Source organism: Kogia breviceps, chromosome 16 (assembly GCF_026419965.1).
Source record: "Kogia breviceps isolate mKogBre1 chromosome 16, mKogBre1 haplotype 1, whole genome shotgun sequence".
NCBI classification, from domain to species: Eukaryota; Metazoa; Chordata; class Mammalia; order Artiodactyla; family Physeteridae; genus Kogia; species Kogia breviceps.
Genome location: NC_081325.1, coordinates 68,580,005 through 68,596,997, shown reverse-complemented (window position 1 = coordinate 68,596,997; position 16,993 = coordinate 68,580,005). Strand labels below are relative to the sequence as shown.

At 42.5% G+C, this 16,993-nt stretch overlaps 1 protein-coding gene across 13 annotated transcripts in view; it reads right to left on the bottom strand.

Moving 5' to 3' along the window:
- The window catches only part of CLYBL (citramalyl-CoA lyase), a 244,936-nt gene extending 229,661 nt beyond the window's left edge, over nucleotides 1–15,275 (bottom strand). For 11 of the 13 annotated variants that reach the window (XR_010837253.1, XR_010837250.1, XR_010837251.1 and 8 more), the window contains exon 1: nucleotides 15,189–15,263. Coding sequence is in view for 6 of the 13 variants with exons in the window: in XM_067016703.1 (XP_066872804.1) it covers nucleotides 15,189–15,250 (62 nt within the window). In the remaining 7 variants the exon portion in view is untranslated. Of the gene's footprint in view, nucleotides 1–15,188 lie in introns of all 13 variants that reach the window. The other 2 variants (XM_059041973.2, XM_067016705.1) reach the window with 2 other exon arrangements.
- Between the last annotated feature and the right edge of the window lie 1,718 nt (nucleotides 15,276–16,993).

The following is a 16,993-nucleotide window of genomic DNA, read 5'->3' as shown; positions in this document are numbered from 1 at the left end:
CATGGGCTCTAGGCGCACGGGCTTTAGTAGTTGTGGCACATGGGCTTAGGTGCTCCGCGGCATGTGGGATCTTCCCAGACCAGGGCTCGAACCTCTGTCCCCTGCATTGCCAGGCAGATTCTTAACCATGCACCATCAGGGAAGTCCCAATATACAATTTCTTAGCAATGTAGAACTTTCAGCTCAAAGGCAAACACAGTCTACCACTAAATTTTAACCCTAATTTTACTGGGGGTGGCAAGGAGGACAATAAAGTACAAAGTGCTGTCTTTAAATTTTTTCAGTATTCAGGGGTTCTGAGTGTTAATATTTGAAAAGTGTCCTGCAAATACTTACATAGCACTTTGGTCACCCTGCCTTCTCAGTCAGAACACAGCATGGGGGACTTCCCTGGTGGCACAGTGGATAAGACTCCATGCTCCCAATGCAAGGGGCCTAGGTACGATCCCTGGCCAGGGAACTAGATCCCATATGCATGCCACAATTAAGAGTTCACATGCTACAATTAAGGAGCCCGAGAGCCACAAATAAGGAGCCCACCTGCCACAACTAAGACCCCATGCAAGCAAATAAATAAATATTGAAAATAAAAAAAGAATACAGCATGAGGAAACAGTTCAGACAGACTTGTCCATACCAAGCATACTATTAAAATGGAATCCTTACTTTCTCATGGAAATTGGCTTTGATTCCTTTATTATGAAATCAGGTACTTTTTGTCAGTCTCATAGACTAAGAGGAAGATGTTACACGTGATATAGTTTTGAAGAGAACTTGTAGAAGTAAAATTACGTGGCTGTTTACAGAAAACACCTGTAGCCTGGGTCCATATGACAGCTGAGGCCACATAGTGAAAAGCCGCTAGTGGCTGACAGCCAGGAAATGGGGTTCTTTCTAGGCCTGGCACTGCCAGCTGTGTTACCAGCAAGACAAGACAGTCTGTGCTTATTTTACTGTGCATGGGCCTGCTGATGCCAAGGAAAATAGGTAAGTAAGCCTCTAAAAGGCATACTGCAATCCAGGTATCTATCACCATTTCTGGAGGGCAATTTGACAACAAGCATCAAAAGGCTTAAAATGTCCATACTCTTTGACCCAGCAAGTTCACATATAGAAAATTACCTCCAAGGACTTAAGTAAGGGTAGCCACAGAGAGATCTGGATATAGGGACATTTATCTCTGCACTTCCCAAGGGAAAAAAAAAAAACGTAAAAATAAACCCAATGAACAACTGTGGTTATATACAAACAAATATATATGTGATAGCTGAGGAACAATAGTGAACATCAATGCTCAGAGATTAGGTTAACATCCTAAAATTTAACCAAAACATAAAATCAAAGCAACTAAATAAAAAGCCATCTTAAGTCTGGCTTACAGTTGGAGAAGGAAGGAAGGGAGGGAGGAAGGAAGGAGAAAATGAGACAAAGGAGGGAAAGAAGGAAAGAAGAAAGAAGGAAAGAATCTCAATTCTGGGGCCCACTGATTGTCTACATCATTCAAATGAGTTATTTAACTGATACGCTATATTCAAGTAACAACATGAAATAAATTAAACCTTTATGAATTATAATGGATTTAAATTCATACCCAAGCGACCTATAATACTATTTCCTTGAAATTTTCTTTATTGATTAATAAAGTTCTAAACTTAACCTGTCAAGATCATGAGCAATGCATAGGGGAATAAATAAGAAACATGTAACAACAGAACACAACCCAGTTGCACTCAGAGGCAAGAAAGCATATTGTTTTTTACAATTAACAACTCTTCCAATCTTACAAATATTCATCAAACCCACCAATAACCACTCCCCAACGAGCCCAGCTTTCTTCTCCCTGTCTTCCTAAAATCTTAGCCACATGCACCTGCAGACTTCCCCACAGGGAGTCATGCATAAAATAGCAGCTCCTACAGAGTGGCCACTGTAACATTTAGTTAAGAAAACTGTGACCAAAGGCTGTTTTCAGAAATTACATCAATCAAAACTTGGCTGTTGCAAAGCCATCACTGGATAAAATAACCACTTCAGGGAAGTGCCAACGCTAAGTGGTGTCAGCCACTCTGGATGCTACCTCGTTGACCACGTATGATGTCCTCCACCAGGCTTAACTACAACCAAGCATATGCGTCACCTTCTAACCTCAAATGTAATTTCAGAGAATACTCCATCCTCAATGCACCACTATGGAGTATTTCTAGAAGAATGAAGTGCTTATGCCACTCAAACATTCTGCAGAGCAGGGGCACTCAGGAGAATTCCCTGAGAGGACAGAGACTTTGGTGGCTACAGTTATTCACAGTAGAACAGAGAAAAGCACGTGTGATGAAACTGTCCTCAACTCCCTTCTGGATACATGGGCCCCGGGGAGCAGTGGGTAAAGGTTTTTCAGTTCATCTTCGGGTCCCAGGCTTTCCTCCCCACCCTCGGTCTCTCCCTGGGGCTACCCAATGTCCTTCCTCTCAGCCTGTGCCCACACAGATGGTTCTAGTGCACAGCGAAACTCTCTAACAGGGCAATGGTACAGTGGCAGTAGAAGCCCTCCACAGCTGGTATGGATCCACAAACGAACCTTACGCTGTTCCACAGGCTTGGCACAGCCTTGCTGGCACACAGCCCCTTGCTGCGATTTCCTCACAGCTACATCTTCTCCAGGAGGCACCACCCACATGCATTTGCATCTTCCAGTTCGGGTCTAGCTACCACTTTTAGTTCTTGCTCACCAGCTTGGCTTCTGCCCACTAGTTTTGGCGCTAGTTTTACCTCATTTCCCACCAACTTCTCTGTCCAGCCCACAGGCATGTCCCCTGCCTCCAGGTTACTCCTGGTCTATATACTGCTTTATGGTATTTCCTATTTCCTCAGAGTCTCCTCTGTCTTTCTCTTCTCTTCAGCCCTGCTCCTAGCAGAGGCCCTTCTTTCTCCGTGAAAGCATTCTGAATACTCTCTCCCACCCCATTCTTTTAGGAAGCCATTCTAGAAGGCTCTAGCTCCAATTCTCGAATCTCTGGTCTACCATCTTAGATCATCTTTACTCCGTTCTTCAGCCCTTCATTTCTCTATCTCTAGGGTAAATAACCAGCCTGGCTTGCCTGGAACAGAGGGGCTTCCAGGAATGTGGGGCCTTCAGTGCTAAAACCAGGACAGTCCTGGGCAAGTTGAGACAGTTGGCCCCCCGACCTCCCCGGACTACTTAAAGTCCCTTTCTGCCTCATAACCAAAAACATCATTTTTGTTTACAGCATCCCATTTAGCTTCTCACCATGCATTTGGGCAACTCAAGTCTATTTCTAAAGATGTCAACAAACATTTAAAAATACCTAACACTTCACATTGACCTTTTAATACCAATTCAAGTGACAAAGTACACATATTCTTATTCTGCGTTCTTTTCAAAATGATCATTCTAAAATTTCTCAGTTCTTTTTAAGCCCTGACTCCTCTTTAGCATTCTTTCTACAAAGATTTCTTCCCTTTCTCTCTCACTGCTTTCATTCTTCTCTGCCCTACAATTTCTCCCCTCTGCACCCTTCTTCTCCCATTTCCATCCTCCATTTGGATGGCATTAAAAGGTCAAATTAAACCCAAAGTAAGGTGAAGACAGGAAATAAAAAAGATAAGAACAGAAATCAATGAAATAGAAAACAGAAAAAAATAGGAAAAATCTATAAAACCGAAAGATAGTTCAAGAAGATCAATAAACTGATAAAACTCTAGCCAGACTGACCAAGTAAAAAGGAGAGACAAAAGAATTACAAATACCAAAGAAAGAGAGCAAGTCACTACTGACAATATGAACATTAGAAGGATGATAGGGCTTGAGGTGGGAGTGAGGGTTAATTGCAAATGGGTTCAAGAGAATTTGGGGGATGGCAGAAATTTGGGGGTGGTCTGAAACTGGATCGTGGTGATGGCTTGCACAACTCTACAAATTTACTAATGATTATTTAATTAACACTTACAAAGGATGAATTTTATGGTGTGTAAATTATACCTCTATAAAGCTCTAAGAAAAAGAATACGGGACAATCATAACTGTATGCCCATGAATTTGACCACTTAGATGAAATGGACGAACTCTTTGAAAGACACAAACTACCAATGCTCACTCAAGAAGAATTAGATAAACTGAGTAGCCTTTTATCTATTAAAGAAATTGAATTTGTAGTTTAAAATTTTTTCCACAATGAAAACTCTAGGCAAAAACATTTATGGAAGAAACATCACCAACCTGATCAAAGGCAATTTAGAATATCGGTAGCCATTATGAGGAACTTTTGAAATCTTCAAACTTAATTTCCTTAAAACCAAATTGGACTACAATAGTTCAAAGTTTTCCAGAACTGAGTGGAATGCTTATTTCAAATGGTATTTTGAGGCTTTCCAATGATATCAGGAATCTAAAATTGCCTCTCTGTAAAATAAGGTTTTAAGACTAACTGAGGCAAAGGATTAAAGAAAGATAAAACGGCTGCTGAAGTCTCAGGCTCTTCTTCCCGGGCTTCTTTGTCTCAAACTCCACCTCCGATGCCATCTTCCTCCATCTCTTCTACACCACCTACGCCTCCTCTATACCCTCAATCCTCCCATACTAATTCTCTTGCCAAACTTCCCCTTTTCTCTGAAACTCTCCCCACTCCCTTTTCCTCTGAACTTGTCAGAACCTATCCTTTCAAAATTAAGTCTTCTGAGGGTCCAGAGGCTAAATTCTTAATTTCTTATTCTCCCTGGACTGAAGGTGAACTGCGAGCCATAGTCAAAGATTCTCCTAAAGTAACCGAAGATTCTCACAGGTTTGCTGAAGAATTTAATATGGTCATTCAAACTTATCAACCTGTTTTTTCCTGACTTACATTGGCTGGTTCATATGCTTGTTGATGGAGGCCAGGCTCAGCTTTGGATGAAAACCACTAACTGGAAAAGCCCTGAAAGGTCTCTAGAATTACAACTGGGAGACCAGCCCACTAACTTCTTATACAGTCAGGCTCAGGCAATCACGAGGTGACCTCATCAAGCAACCCCTAGGGCTTTTCCAAAGCCTGTTCATTGGAACAAAATTCAGGCTTGCACACAAAAATCTCAGAACCTGTTCATGATGATTACAATCAACTTCAGATTTTTTTAAAGAAAATGCTGGTCTTCCTTCAGATGTTGATTCCACCCAGGTAGCTTTTAACTCCATGTTTATTAATAGGCTGAACTGGGACCTTTCCCTTTAAGTAAAAAGGACCAGGTTGGAATGGGAAACTGTGTCCATTCCAGATTTAATTAATCTGGCAAAACAGATCTTTCCTACTCTAGATGAGTCACCTCCAAGGAAGACCACCAAAATTCTTAATCTTCAGCTCTAGCAAATGAAGGCTCCCAGAGAAAATGAAAACCCTCCTGTTTTATGCTGTTACTGTAAAAAGCTAAGACACTGAAAAAGAGACTGTTACAAATTTAAGTGCTTTAAGCAACTCTGGCCCTCTAACCAACCTTTCTGGAAGAGATTTTGAGGGGTCTATTTGAATTTTGATGGGAGGTGCACTGTGAATTTTGCCAACATCAGTTGGAGATTTTGCCCATAAGGGAAGTGGTAGCTGATTCAATGCGGACAAACAATCAGTGTTTCCAGAAACTGCTCTAGTACCATCAGAGATGGAGCAAATAAAAGATGTCAAAGGGTCATTTCATTCACCTGGTAGGTCACGTTGATGACTACTGTCCAACTGCAGTTTGCCCAAACCCAGTTTCGATGTTTAGGGCATCTGATAGCAGAACAAGGGCTAAACCTAGATCCAGATAGACTTTATTGTATCTTAAGTTTCCCCAAACCCAAAACTAAGTGCCAACTGCGAGGTTTTCTCAAGGCTAGTTAGTTACTGCCGAAATTGGGATTCCAAATTTCTCTCTTATGGCCAAACCTCTGTATGTTTTACTCAACAATAACAACCCTGACCCATTTTTACGGGATGAACTGAATGACACAGACTTCAAGGGCTTAACGGAGAGTATGATGAACCCACCTGCCATTGGGCACACCCATTATAGATTCCCCTTTTCTTTTTTTCTTTTTTTTTTTTTTGCGGTACGCGGGCCTCTCACCACTGTGGCCTCTCCCACTGCGGAGCACAGGCTCCGGACGCGCAGGCCCAGTGGCCACAGCCCACGGGCCCAGCCGCTCCACGGCATGTGGGATCTTCCCAGACCGGGGCTTGAACCCGTGTCCCCTGCATCGGCAGGCGGACTCTCAACCACTGCGCCACCAGGGAAGCCCCCCCTTTTCTTTTTTTGAATATGAAAAGGAAGGGAACACCCTTGGCGTACTCACCCCAAAACATGGGGACCACCATTGACACACAAGGTATAACAGCCAGCAACTGGACCCTGTGGCACAGGGATACTCCCCTTGCCTTAGAGCCATTACAGCCACTGCCCTCTTGCTTAAGACCACCCAGAAAATTGTTGTGGGATCCCCTTTAACCATTTTTGTACCTCATGCAGAAGCTCTCCTGAATTCCCACCATTCTCAACATTTCTCAGCCAGACATCTCACCTCCTCTGAAGTCCTCTCATCACCTGCCCCTCACATAACTCTTTTACAAGGTTAATAACCTTAACTCAACTACTCTTCTCCCCTCCGCCACGGAAAGAGTTCCTCACCACTGCTTAACTCTGACAGAACACCTCCTGACTCCTCGCAATGATCTACAGGAAATTTCACTGGGTAACAATGACTTCTCATGGTTCACTGATGGTTCTTTTTCTTAAAGGTGATGATGGCAAATATTGTGCTGGGTATGCTATTACTACTCCTTTTGATGTTGTTGAGGTAGCATCTTTACGGCTACTTTGGCCCAACAAGCTGACTTATATTCCTTTACACGTGCTTGTGATTTAGTCAAGGATAAAACTGCCAATATTTAAACTGATAGTAGATATGCTTTTTGGAGTAACTCGTGATTTTGGAATGTCGTGGAAGCAACGTGGCTTCCTTATTTCCATTGGAAGTAAAAATTTTAACGGCCCCTATGTTTAAGAATTATTGAATATAATACTCTTACCAGCTGCTTTAGGTATTATTAAGGTTCTGGGACATTCTAAGCTTGATTCTATGGAAGCTAGGGTAAATCACTTTGCTGATAATTCTGCAAGGAATGCTGCCTTTAAAAGGACCACCAGCGGGCTTCCCTGGTGGCGCAGTGGTTGAGAACCCGCCTGCCGATGCAGGGGACACGGGGTCGTGCCCCGGTCCGGGAAGATCCCACATACCGTGGAGCAGCTGGGCTTGTGAGCCAGGGCCGCTGAGCCAGTGCGTCCGGAGCCTGCGCTACCCAACGGGAGGACCACAACAGTGAGAAGCCCGCGTATCCCAAAAATAAAAATTAAAATTAAAAAAAAATAAAAGGACCACCAGCATCCAAACTTCTGTCATGATCCAAAGGGATATTTCACCAAATGATAATTTAGAAAAACTGGCTAGAGAAGCCCAACGATTGGCCTCAGAAAAGGAAAAACAAAATTGGAAATTCAATAATTGTTTTGATAAAAAGAGAAAGCTCAGGTTTGGACCAAACAACAACCCAGTCCTACCAGAGACACTAAAATTCCCACTCTTCACCACCATACATTCATTAAACCATTGGTCTACTGACAAAATGACAGCCTTCACAAATCAATATTGGTGGGGAAACATTAAGAAGGCCACAAAAAGTGCCTACCTCGCTTGTCCCATTGTCCAAAGTACAATCCAGGGAAGCTGTTCATATTGCTCCCAGACATTTTAAACTGTTTAATGAGCCATCTGAGGTCTGGCAAATGAATTTTATATAATTTATTCCATCTAGTGGAATATGTCGTGACCGATGTTTTTAGTCATGACCTATATGTTTACACACTGGACTGAAGCTTTCCCCAGCAGATAGGGAACTCCTCTCAAACTTCATAGTGATTGAGGAATCCATTTTTACTGGCCAGGCACTTACACAAGTATGTGCTGCTTGTCTGGTTTTATAACACTTTCACTGTACTTGCGACCCTCAATCCTCTAGTTTAATTAAACAGACTAACAGCATTATTAAGATTCAATTGGCAATACTTGTAGAGAGAGACCCTCCAAATACTTTGGCCAAAAGCATTGTCATTGGTCCTTCTAAAACTCATATCCGTCCCTTTTGGAACTCATAAACTCTCACCCTTTGAAACAGTCACAGGATGCCCAATACACTTGGCTCCTGCTTCTTTTGATGCACAACTGATAAAAGGAGAGACACTTCAATATTGCAAAGGCTAACTGGTGCTATTAAAAGTAACCATGTTTTGGTCGAGCAATCTTTTCACAGTGTGCCCTCAGGAAATGAAGACCTTAAGCATCACACATTGCAACCTGGAGATTTCATCTATTGGAAAAGACACCTCCAGAAGAACTCTCGTCAATCTCACTGGAAAGACCCCTATCAAATACTGTTAACCAACCCGTGTGCCACCAAACCCCAAGAAACAGACTCCTGTATTCACGTGACACACCTAAAGAAAGCACCAAATTTTGACTGGAACCTAATGTCACCTGGTGACCTGAAAGTAAAGATTTCCCAGAATTGAAGCAGATGCTAACTGATCAGACAGCTTTCCCAAGAAATCTGTACCAGGCCTTTTGAAAGTTTGTTGCCAAACCTTTGATGATGTAACACTTCAGATGATCTCCAATGTCTATGATCTTGTTAACACATAGACTTCAGATAAAAAGTGCCTGAGAGTTACCCCTCCGGCCCCTCCTTGTTACTGGAATGTGACCTTAATAAGGTTCCCAATCTGTTCACCTTCCCTACAACATGAAACACTATACGTAGGAAAGGTCCTTCCAGACACTGCAGCGCAAAAAGCTGCCGAAATGAGAAAACCTGACTTGATCAGCAATGCTTTGAGAAAAATCTTGATCAAAAGGTGGAAATAGGAAAAATTAATTAAACAGAAACCTTAATTACATAGAGTTGGGAAACGAGAAGAGGGAACTCTCATGACCTGGCATCTTCTTTCCTGCCACGGACTCAATAAATGAAAAGCCATGGACTCTTTGCTTACTACGGCCCTCCCAACTTCCTTTCCTCCTCTATAAAAGCATTCTCCTTCCCTTGTCATGCAGGAAATTGAACATGTATTGCCATGGTTGCTGACCTTGAATTGCAGTTCTCTGCTGATCCCAAATAAACCCATTTCTGCTAGAGAACTATCTGGCAGTCTATTTGTTTCGGGTCAACACCCGCTTCCCCAGTTTGGTGGTAGCCTTGAAAACCAACAGCTAAAACTACAGTGAAAACCAGCAGCCTGGCAGCCACTGGAGGGGGCAGGGCAGGATTGGAGCTCTTTCAAAGCTCCACTCCGAGAGGACTGCCACTACTTGACCTGTCTGGTGGTTCCCTGGAAGACCCCACTGACCTGACTCAGAGTTGAACAGTGGTAACAGCATTTTCCCCGGAAGTCATTTTTCAAAAACCATCAGAAGCAATTATTTAACATCACAGCTACCTGAGATAGTAGATAACAGTTGGGGTAAACAACAGGCTAAAAAAAAGCTGAAACAGAAAAGCTGGAGAATGAGATATCCATAGAGTTTGAAAAGCTCTGACATATTCCTGGGAATCTAGAAGTCTAGGCACATGTGTAGGGCAGTTGATGGCAGACCCACCTTATAAGAAATACTAATGGAATTTCTTCAGGCTGAAAGTAATCCCAAACAATAATTCAAATTCATACACATACACAAAGTGCAATGGCAAAGCTAACTGTGTAATTATAAAACACTGTTTAAATGCATACGTCTGTTCCTTTCTTCTCGTCTAATTTTAAAAGCAACTATATTTTAAAAAATTATATAGCTGTATTGTTAGGCCTATAACATTTAGAAACATAATATATTTGCCAATAACAACACAAAGGAGGTGGGTAGGAGCAAAGATGTACTGGGTTAAAGAAATGGCACCAGATGGTAACTCAAAACCACAGGAACATTTGAAAAGAACCAGTAACAGTAAATAAGGAGGTTACTATAACAAATACTATAAAGTAAGTGTGTGTTTGTGTGTGTGTGTACTTGCATTTCCTTCTCCTAGTTTCTTTAAAAGACATAAAATTATATAAATGATAACTACAAGCCAAAGCAATCTTGAGAAAGAAAAACAGAACTGGAGGAATCAGGCTCCCTGACTTTAGACTACACTACAAAGTTACAGTAATCAAGACAGTATGGTACTGGCACAAAAACAGAAATCTAGATCAATGGAACAGGATAGAAAGCCCAGAGATAAACGCATGCACATACAGTCACCTATCTTTGATAAAGGAGGCAAGAATATACAATGGAGAAAAGCCTCTTCAATAAGTGGTGCTGGGAAAACTGGACAGCTACATGTAAAAGAATGAAATTAGAACACTCCCTAAAACCATACACAAAAATAAACTCAAAATGGATTAAAGACCTAAATGTAAGACACTATAAAACTCTTAGAGGAAAACATAGGCAGAACACTCTGTGACATAAATCACAGCAAGATCCTTTTTGACCCACCTCCTAAAGAAAGGGAAATAAAAACAAAAATAAACAAATGGAACCTAATGAAACTTAAAAGCTTTTGCACAGCAAAGGAAACCATAAAAAAGACAAAAAGACAACCCTCAGAATGCAAGAAAGTATTTGCAAATGAAGCAACTGACAAAGGATTAATCTCCAAAATTTACAAGCAGCTCATGCAGCTCAATAACAAAAAAACAACTCAATCCAAAAATGGGCAGAAGACCTAAATAGACATTTCTCCAAAGAAGATATACAGATTGCCAACAAACCCATGAAAGAATGCTCAACATCACTAATCATTAGAGAAATGCAAATCAAAAGTACAATGAGGTATCACCTCACACCTGTCAGAATGGCCATCATCAAAAAATCTACTGACAATAAATGCCGGAGAGGGTGTGGAGAAAAGGGAACCCTCTTGCACTGTTGGTGGGAATGTAAACTGATACAGCCACTATGGAGGACAGTATGGAGGTTCCTTAAAAAACGAAAAATAGAACAACCATATGACCCAGCAATCCCGCTACTGGGCATATACCCTGAAAAAACCATACTTCAAAAAGAGTCATGTAGCAAAATGTTCACCGCAGCACTATTTACAATAGCCAGGACATGGAAGCAACCTAAGTGTCTGTCTACAGATGAATGGATAAAGATGTGGCACATATATACAATGGAATATTAGCCATAAAAAGAAACGAAACTGAGTTATTTGTAGTGAGGTGGATGGACCTAGAGTCTGTCATACAGAGTGTAGTAAGTCAGAAAGAGAAAGACAAATACCATATGATAACACATATATATGGAATCTAAAAAAAAAAAGAAAATGTTCTGAAGAACCTAGGGACAGGACAGGAAAAAACATGCAGACGTAGAGAATGGACTTGAGGACACGGGGAGGGGGAAGCATAAGCTGGGATGAAGTAAGAGAGTAGCACTGACATATACACACTTCCAAATGTAAAACAGACAGCTAGTGATAAGCAGCCGCATAGCACAGGGAGACCAGCTTGGTGCTTTGTGACCACCTAGAGGGGTGGGATAGGGAGGGTGGGAGGGAGATGCAAGAGAGAGGGAATATGGGGATACACATATACATATAGCTGATTCACTTTAGCTGTTTCTGTTATACAGCAGAAACTAACACAAAAATGTAAAGCAATTATACTCCAATAAAAATGTTAAAAAAATGATAACTACAACAAAGTATCACTGGATTTGTAACATATATAAATATAATATGTATAACAATAATATCATAAGAAAAGGGAATAGAACTACATAGATATAACATTTCTCCATCTTCTGGAATTAAGCTAGTATAAATCAAAAGTAGATTCTGATAAATTAAGATATATATGGTAATGTATTATACATACAATGAAACATCCAGCCATAGGAAGGAATGGAGTTCTAATACATGCTACATCATGGAAGACTCTTGAAAACATTATGCTAAGTGAAATAAACCAGAAACAAAAGGACAAATACTGCATGATTCCACTTCTATGAAATACCTAAAAGAGGCAAATTCAGAGACACAAAAAGTAGATTAGAGAATACCAGGTGCTAGGAAGGAGGAGTTATTGCTTAATGGGTACAGAGTTTCTGTTTGGAGTGATGAAAAAATCAGGGGGATAGTGAATATGATAATGCCATTAAACTGTACACTTAAAATGGTTAAGATGGAAAAGTTTATGTTATACCTATTTTACCACAATTTTTTTAAAGATGCATATGGTAAGCCTTAGAGCAACCACTAAAAAAAAAAAGTGGAAAAAATCATTAAAGAAATAAAAAGTATTACATACGAAAATATTCATTTAATGCAAAAGAAAGCAGTAGAAAAGGAACAGAGGAACAAAAAAGACATGAGACATATAGAAACCAATACCAAATAAACACATTACAAGAAAGGAAAAGTACAGACCAATGTTGCTCATGAATACAGATGTAAAACCCTCAAAAAATATTTGCAAATCAAATCCAACAATGTATAAAAAGAATTATATGCCATGACTAAGTGGGATTTATGCCAGGTATACAAGGCTAGTCCAATATTCAGAAATCAATTAATGTATCTGCCACATCAACAGGCTAAAGAAGAAAAATCATATGATCATATCAATTGATTACAGAAAGAACCTGACAAAATTCAACACTGATTCATGTTAAAAAAAAAAAAAAACAACGCAAAAAAAAAAAAAAAACCCAGTAAATAGGGAATAAAAAAGTTCTACAAAACACCTACAACTAACATCAGACTTAACAGTGGAAACTGGATGCTTTCCCTAAGATTGGGAACAAGGCAAGAATGCCCCCTCTCAACACTCCTATTTAACATGCTACTAAAACCACTAGCTAGTGCAACTAGACAAGAAAAGGAAAAAGAGACTCTTACTGTATGATGAATAAATGAAACAACTTCACTGAAGGGGATGGAAGAAAAAGGTGCTAACCTAAGTAACTGTGGAAATGAGTGGAACCTGTAAGACTAAAGGGAAAGGAACTACACCTAAGCACTGCACTCTAGTTGATAAAGCTTTTTTCCCATGGAGTATGGTCTAACAAGTCAGATACTGCTACATGTGTATGCTGAAACTGAATAACTGAGTAACTGGATGGCGCATGGTGGGAGCCAAGTTTCTCACTGGGGAAGTGAAAATTTACAAACAAGCACGGTGAAGAGGCTAGAATGATTCATGTGGTAATGGATTAGAATTAGAGACAGTATGAACTCATGTTTAGCTTAATATATATAGATACAGATGATTACATCAGAAATATTTCTAGATGTGTATATATGCATGGGTTACTATTCACACACATTTCTTTGAGGATTTAAAAGACATCCCTAGCAACAGCACGCCTACCTGTAGGCAGTTATGTTCCCCCAATTTGAGGACAGGGTATTTATATAAACTGAGAAGTGGCAACAGAGAGCTGTAAGGCTGAAGACAGGATAGGCGGGGAAGCATCAGGGACAGCAAGAGAGGCAAATGTTGGAGGGTCGAGAAGAGGTTTCAGCACCTGCCTATCAGCAGTGTTACTGATACTCTAAAAACAGAAGAAAAAAGCCAACAGAAGCCAGTCCACTGGCCTGAAGCTGACGTGCAACACAACTGGGATAGAAATTAAGGCATGTCTAGGCAGACTTTTCCAAGTTGACCCTAGGCACATTTACTTTTCCCATCCCCACGTGTTCTGAAGGCGCCAGGACCCACAGGATTTAACTTGGGGTGTAGGCTCTGGGAAGGGCCCTGCATGAAAGCCTGCTGCCATGGCCTTGGTGGGGTGTGTAGGTGTGCTGAGAACAAGCCAGTGTGCTAAGGGAGATGACGAGCATTATGAGCTGAGCCCCAAGAGCCTTAGAAGTAGGTGACTGGGTGTGGTCACTTGACCCACTGTCGAACAGGCCACAGAAGCTGGCCCCTTCACAGGCCAGGAAAGGACTTTCTGGAAGGGTCTGGGTACACCCCTTCAGGGGCTCCTCTGGCTCCAGGGGTAAGCTCCGGTGTCCAGGGACATTACCAGGCCCAGATGTAGGAAATGGGAAGGTGGGATGCATAAAACCGGGTGGGTCCTGGTATGGGACACCGGTGAGTCAGGAAGCACCGAGCAAGTAAATGTAAAGAAGTTCCAGACCAGGAGCCACTGACTTGGTTTCTGAACCCAACTCTGCCATTCTCTGCTTTGAGAGTCACTTAGCCTCTCCGAGCCTCAGTTTCCTCATCTTTATGAACGACTCACCCAGCTTCTTCACATGGTGACCAGCAAACAGAATGAGATACTGTATGTGCATGTAGTTGGCAAACAAGCAAGTCTCAACCAGCAGTTCTCAAAGTGTGATCTGAGGACACCTGGGGGCGGGGGCGGGGTGCCCTGAGACCCTCTGAGAGGGTCTGTCAGGTCTTCCCTTTTCCAAATAGACTGCATGAGCCTGGAATTTCTTGGTAAACTTCCTCCAAGGCAGCTGATATGAGACTCCAATGGTCCTTAATTTAACTGAAGAGATTTTCAAATATATAAAACCATGCCACTTTTTCTTAATAGTTATTTTCATTAAAGATGCAATTTGCGTTAAATTTGAATGGATTTATTTTTAAAGGAATATTTAAAATTTTTGTTTTAATTCCTCATACCGTTAAAATCAACAGAAACAAGCAAAAGCTCTTCGGGGTCCTCAATAATCTCTCAGCCTGTAAAGGGGTCCTGAGACCAGACAGTTTGGGAACCGCTGTGCCCAACAACAGTGGAGGCGAGCCGCCTCTCAGCATCCTCTGAGAGGCTGACTCCAGGGCCCCCTTTTATAAAACACGCATAAGTTCACGGTTTCCACGTGTGGGGACGCTAGTTTTGTTTTCTGGGTCTCAGAGATCCAACGCTTGTACCCATTTTCCCGGCCCAAGCAAGGGCCCTCCCACAGGGAGGCACGGACAGTGTGGGGCGAGCCTCGCGGGGCGTCGGCGACCTTGGCAGAGGTCGAGCCCGCGCGCGCGGGAGGCGCACGGTGCTCCTGGCCGGCGGGAGTTCCCGCCAGTGGGCGAGGAGGCCGCGCCTGCGCGGCACTGAGCCGGGTACCAACTCACGGCGAGCCTGGCCGGGTGGCGGGGGACTGGGGATCTGCACTCACAGCCTCGGCAGCGCCGCAGCCGCCGCTCCGCGCGCCTCCCTCCTCAGCAGACGCAGCGCCATCTTGTCTGCGCGCCGGCCCCGCCCCCGCCATGTCCGTCTCCGCTTCGTCCCGCCCCTGTCGCCACGCCCCCACGCTGCCGCGTCCCGCGCACGTCCTGCCCAGAGCCCGTGTCTCCACGCCCCGCCCCGTCCCCGCAAGCCGCGCCCCTCCCGCTCTTGCGCACCTGCCCCCTCCGGCTGTCAGAACTTCCAGGCTGTAACGCGAGGCAGAGCAGACAGTCTGAATGGGTGGATTTTGGGGTGACTGAATCCAACCCTTCCCGTGCTTCTGGGTTTTTAGGGCGGGTTTTGAGAGACCTTGCATTTTCCCAGCCAGACGTGGCCAGATTTTCTAGGGATTTCTTTGTTGTTTTTGTTTAAATACTATACCCAACAAAGATTGTCTCACCGTGTGCGTGCCTCGGTTAACAGTCAATCCATTATGGGACATATATGACTGTAATAGGGTCAGAATAGATGCTGCTGGCAGCTTTCTGGGCCAGAGAAATGCTTGTTGAAGACACGGGGCAGCGAACACAGCGCTTCACTCCAATTCCTTCCTGCCAGTCTGTCAAAACTCGGGCTTCACAGTCTGGAGAATGCTAAGGTATTAAAACAGCTTACCTGTGTGACTTTGGACAAATGACTTAAGCTCTCCCTGCTGCAGTTTCCTCCTATAAGATGGGAATATAAATAGTACTCACCTCATAGGGCTATTATAAGGATATGTTGCGTTAATATACCGAGAGCTTAAAACCTCTTCTGGCCCAGAGCACATGCTCAGTAATGTTAATTACTTCTCATTATTATTATCATCACACCAATTCCTTTCTTAAAAATCTTTGGTGACTTCCAATGAGAAGTGTTAAAATGAAAAACAAATGAAGAGCAACCTTGAAAATTCCGTGAGCAGACAAAATCTGTTTCATCATACAAGCAAAGCCTAATTTAGCTTATTTTGCAAGACAACTTGACCTAGGTCATTTCTTGCTTATGCATCTGGAAATCATTAGCAAAAACTTGAACTATTTCCCAAGGTAACCACTGACAAATTCCCTATATTGAAAAAAACTCTAGTATTGTAACCAATCACTGTGAAGAATAAACAGTCACTACTTTCTCACTAAATAAGCTGCTTTATAACAATATATCCCCGAGCCTCATTCCATGTTTTGGTTTGAGTGCTCCCAATTTGCAAAATGTCTTTTTGATGTGGGCGCAATAAACTTTTACCAATTACTACTTTGGGGATTCACTGGTTTTACTTCTGTTATTTATGAAATTTTGACAGAAGCATTTAGAATAAAACCCGTTCTTCACCATGACCCTGAAGTCCTTACTCTATCTGGCCCCTGCCTGTCCCTTCAACCTTATCTCAGCCCTACCCATCTTCTTTCTGTGGGTTTTTTTGGCTTTTGTTTTTTGTTTTTTTAGTGCGATAAGGCCCCTCCCACTTCAGGGCCTTTGCACATGCTGTTTCCTATCCCCAGAATGCTTATGGCTATATTGTCGCATCCTCCTGGACATTTGCCCTACCTGCCACTGCCGCCAGCCGCGGTGGGTCCTCAAAGTGCAGCAACAATCGACGAGAGGGGGTAGGGAACTGAACGCACCAAGGTATGGGATCAGAAGGGCACAAGCAACTGATGGTTGCAAGGCAAGCTTAATAACAAAGCATAGCCGTATATATCCCCCTAAAGCAGGGAATTTGCTTAGTCATCATCTTATCGGCATCAGCTGGTTGATTGGCTTCTCGGCTTAGTC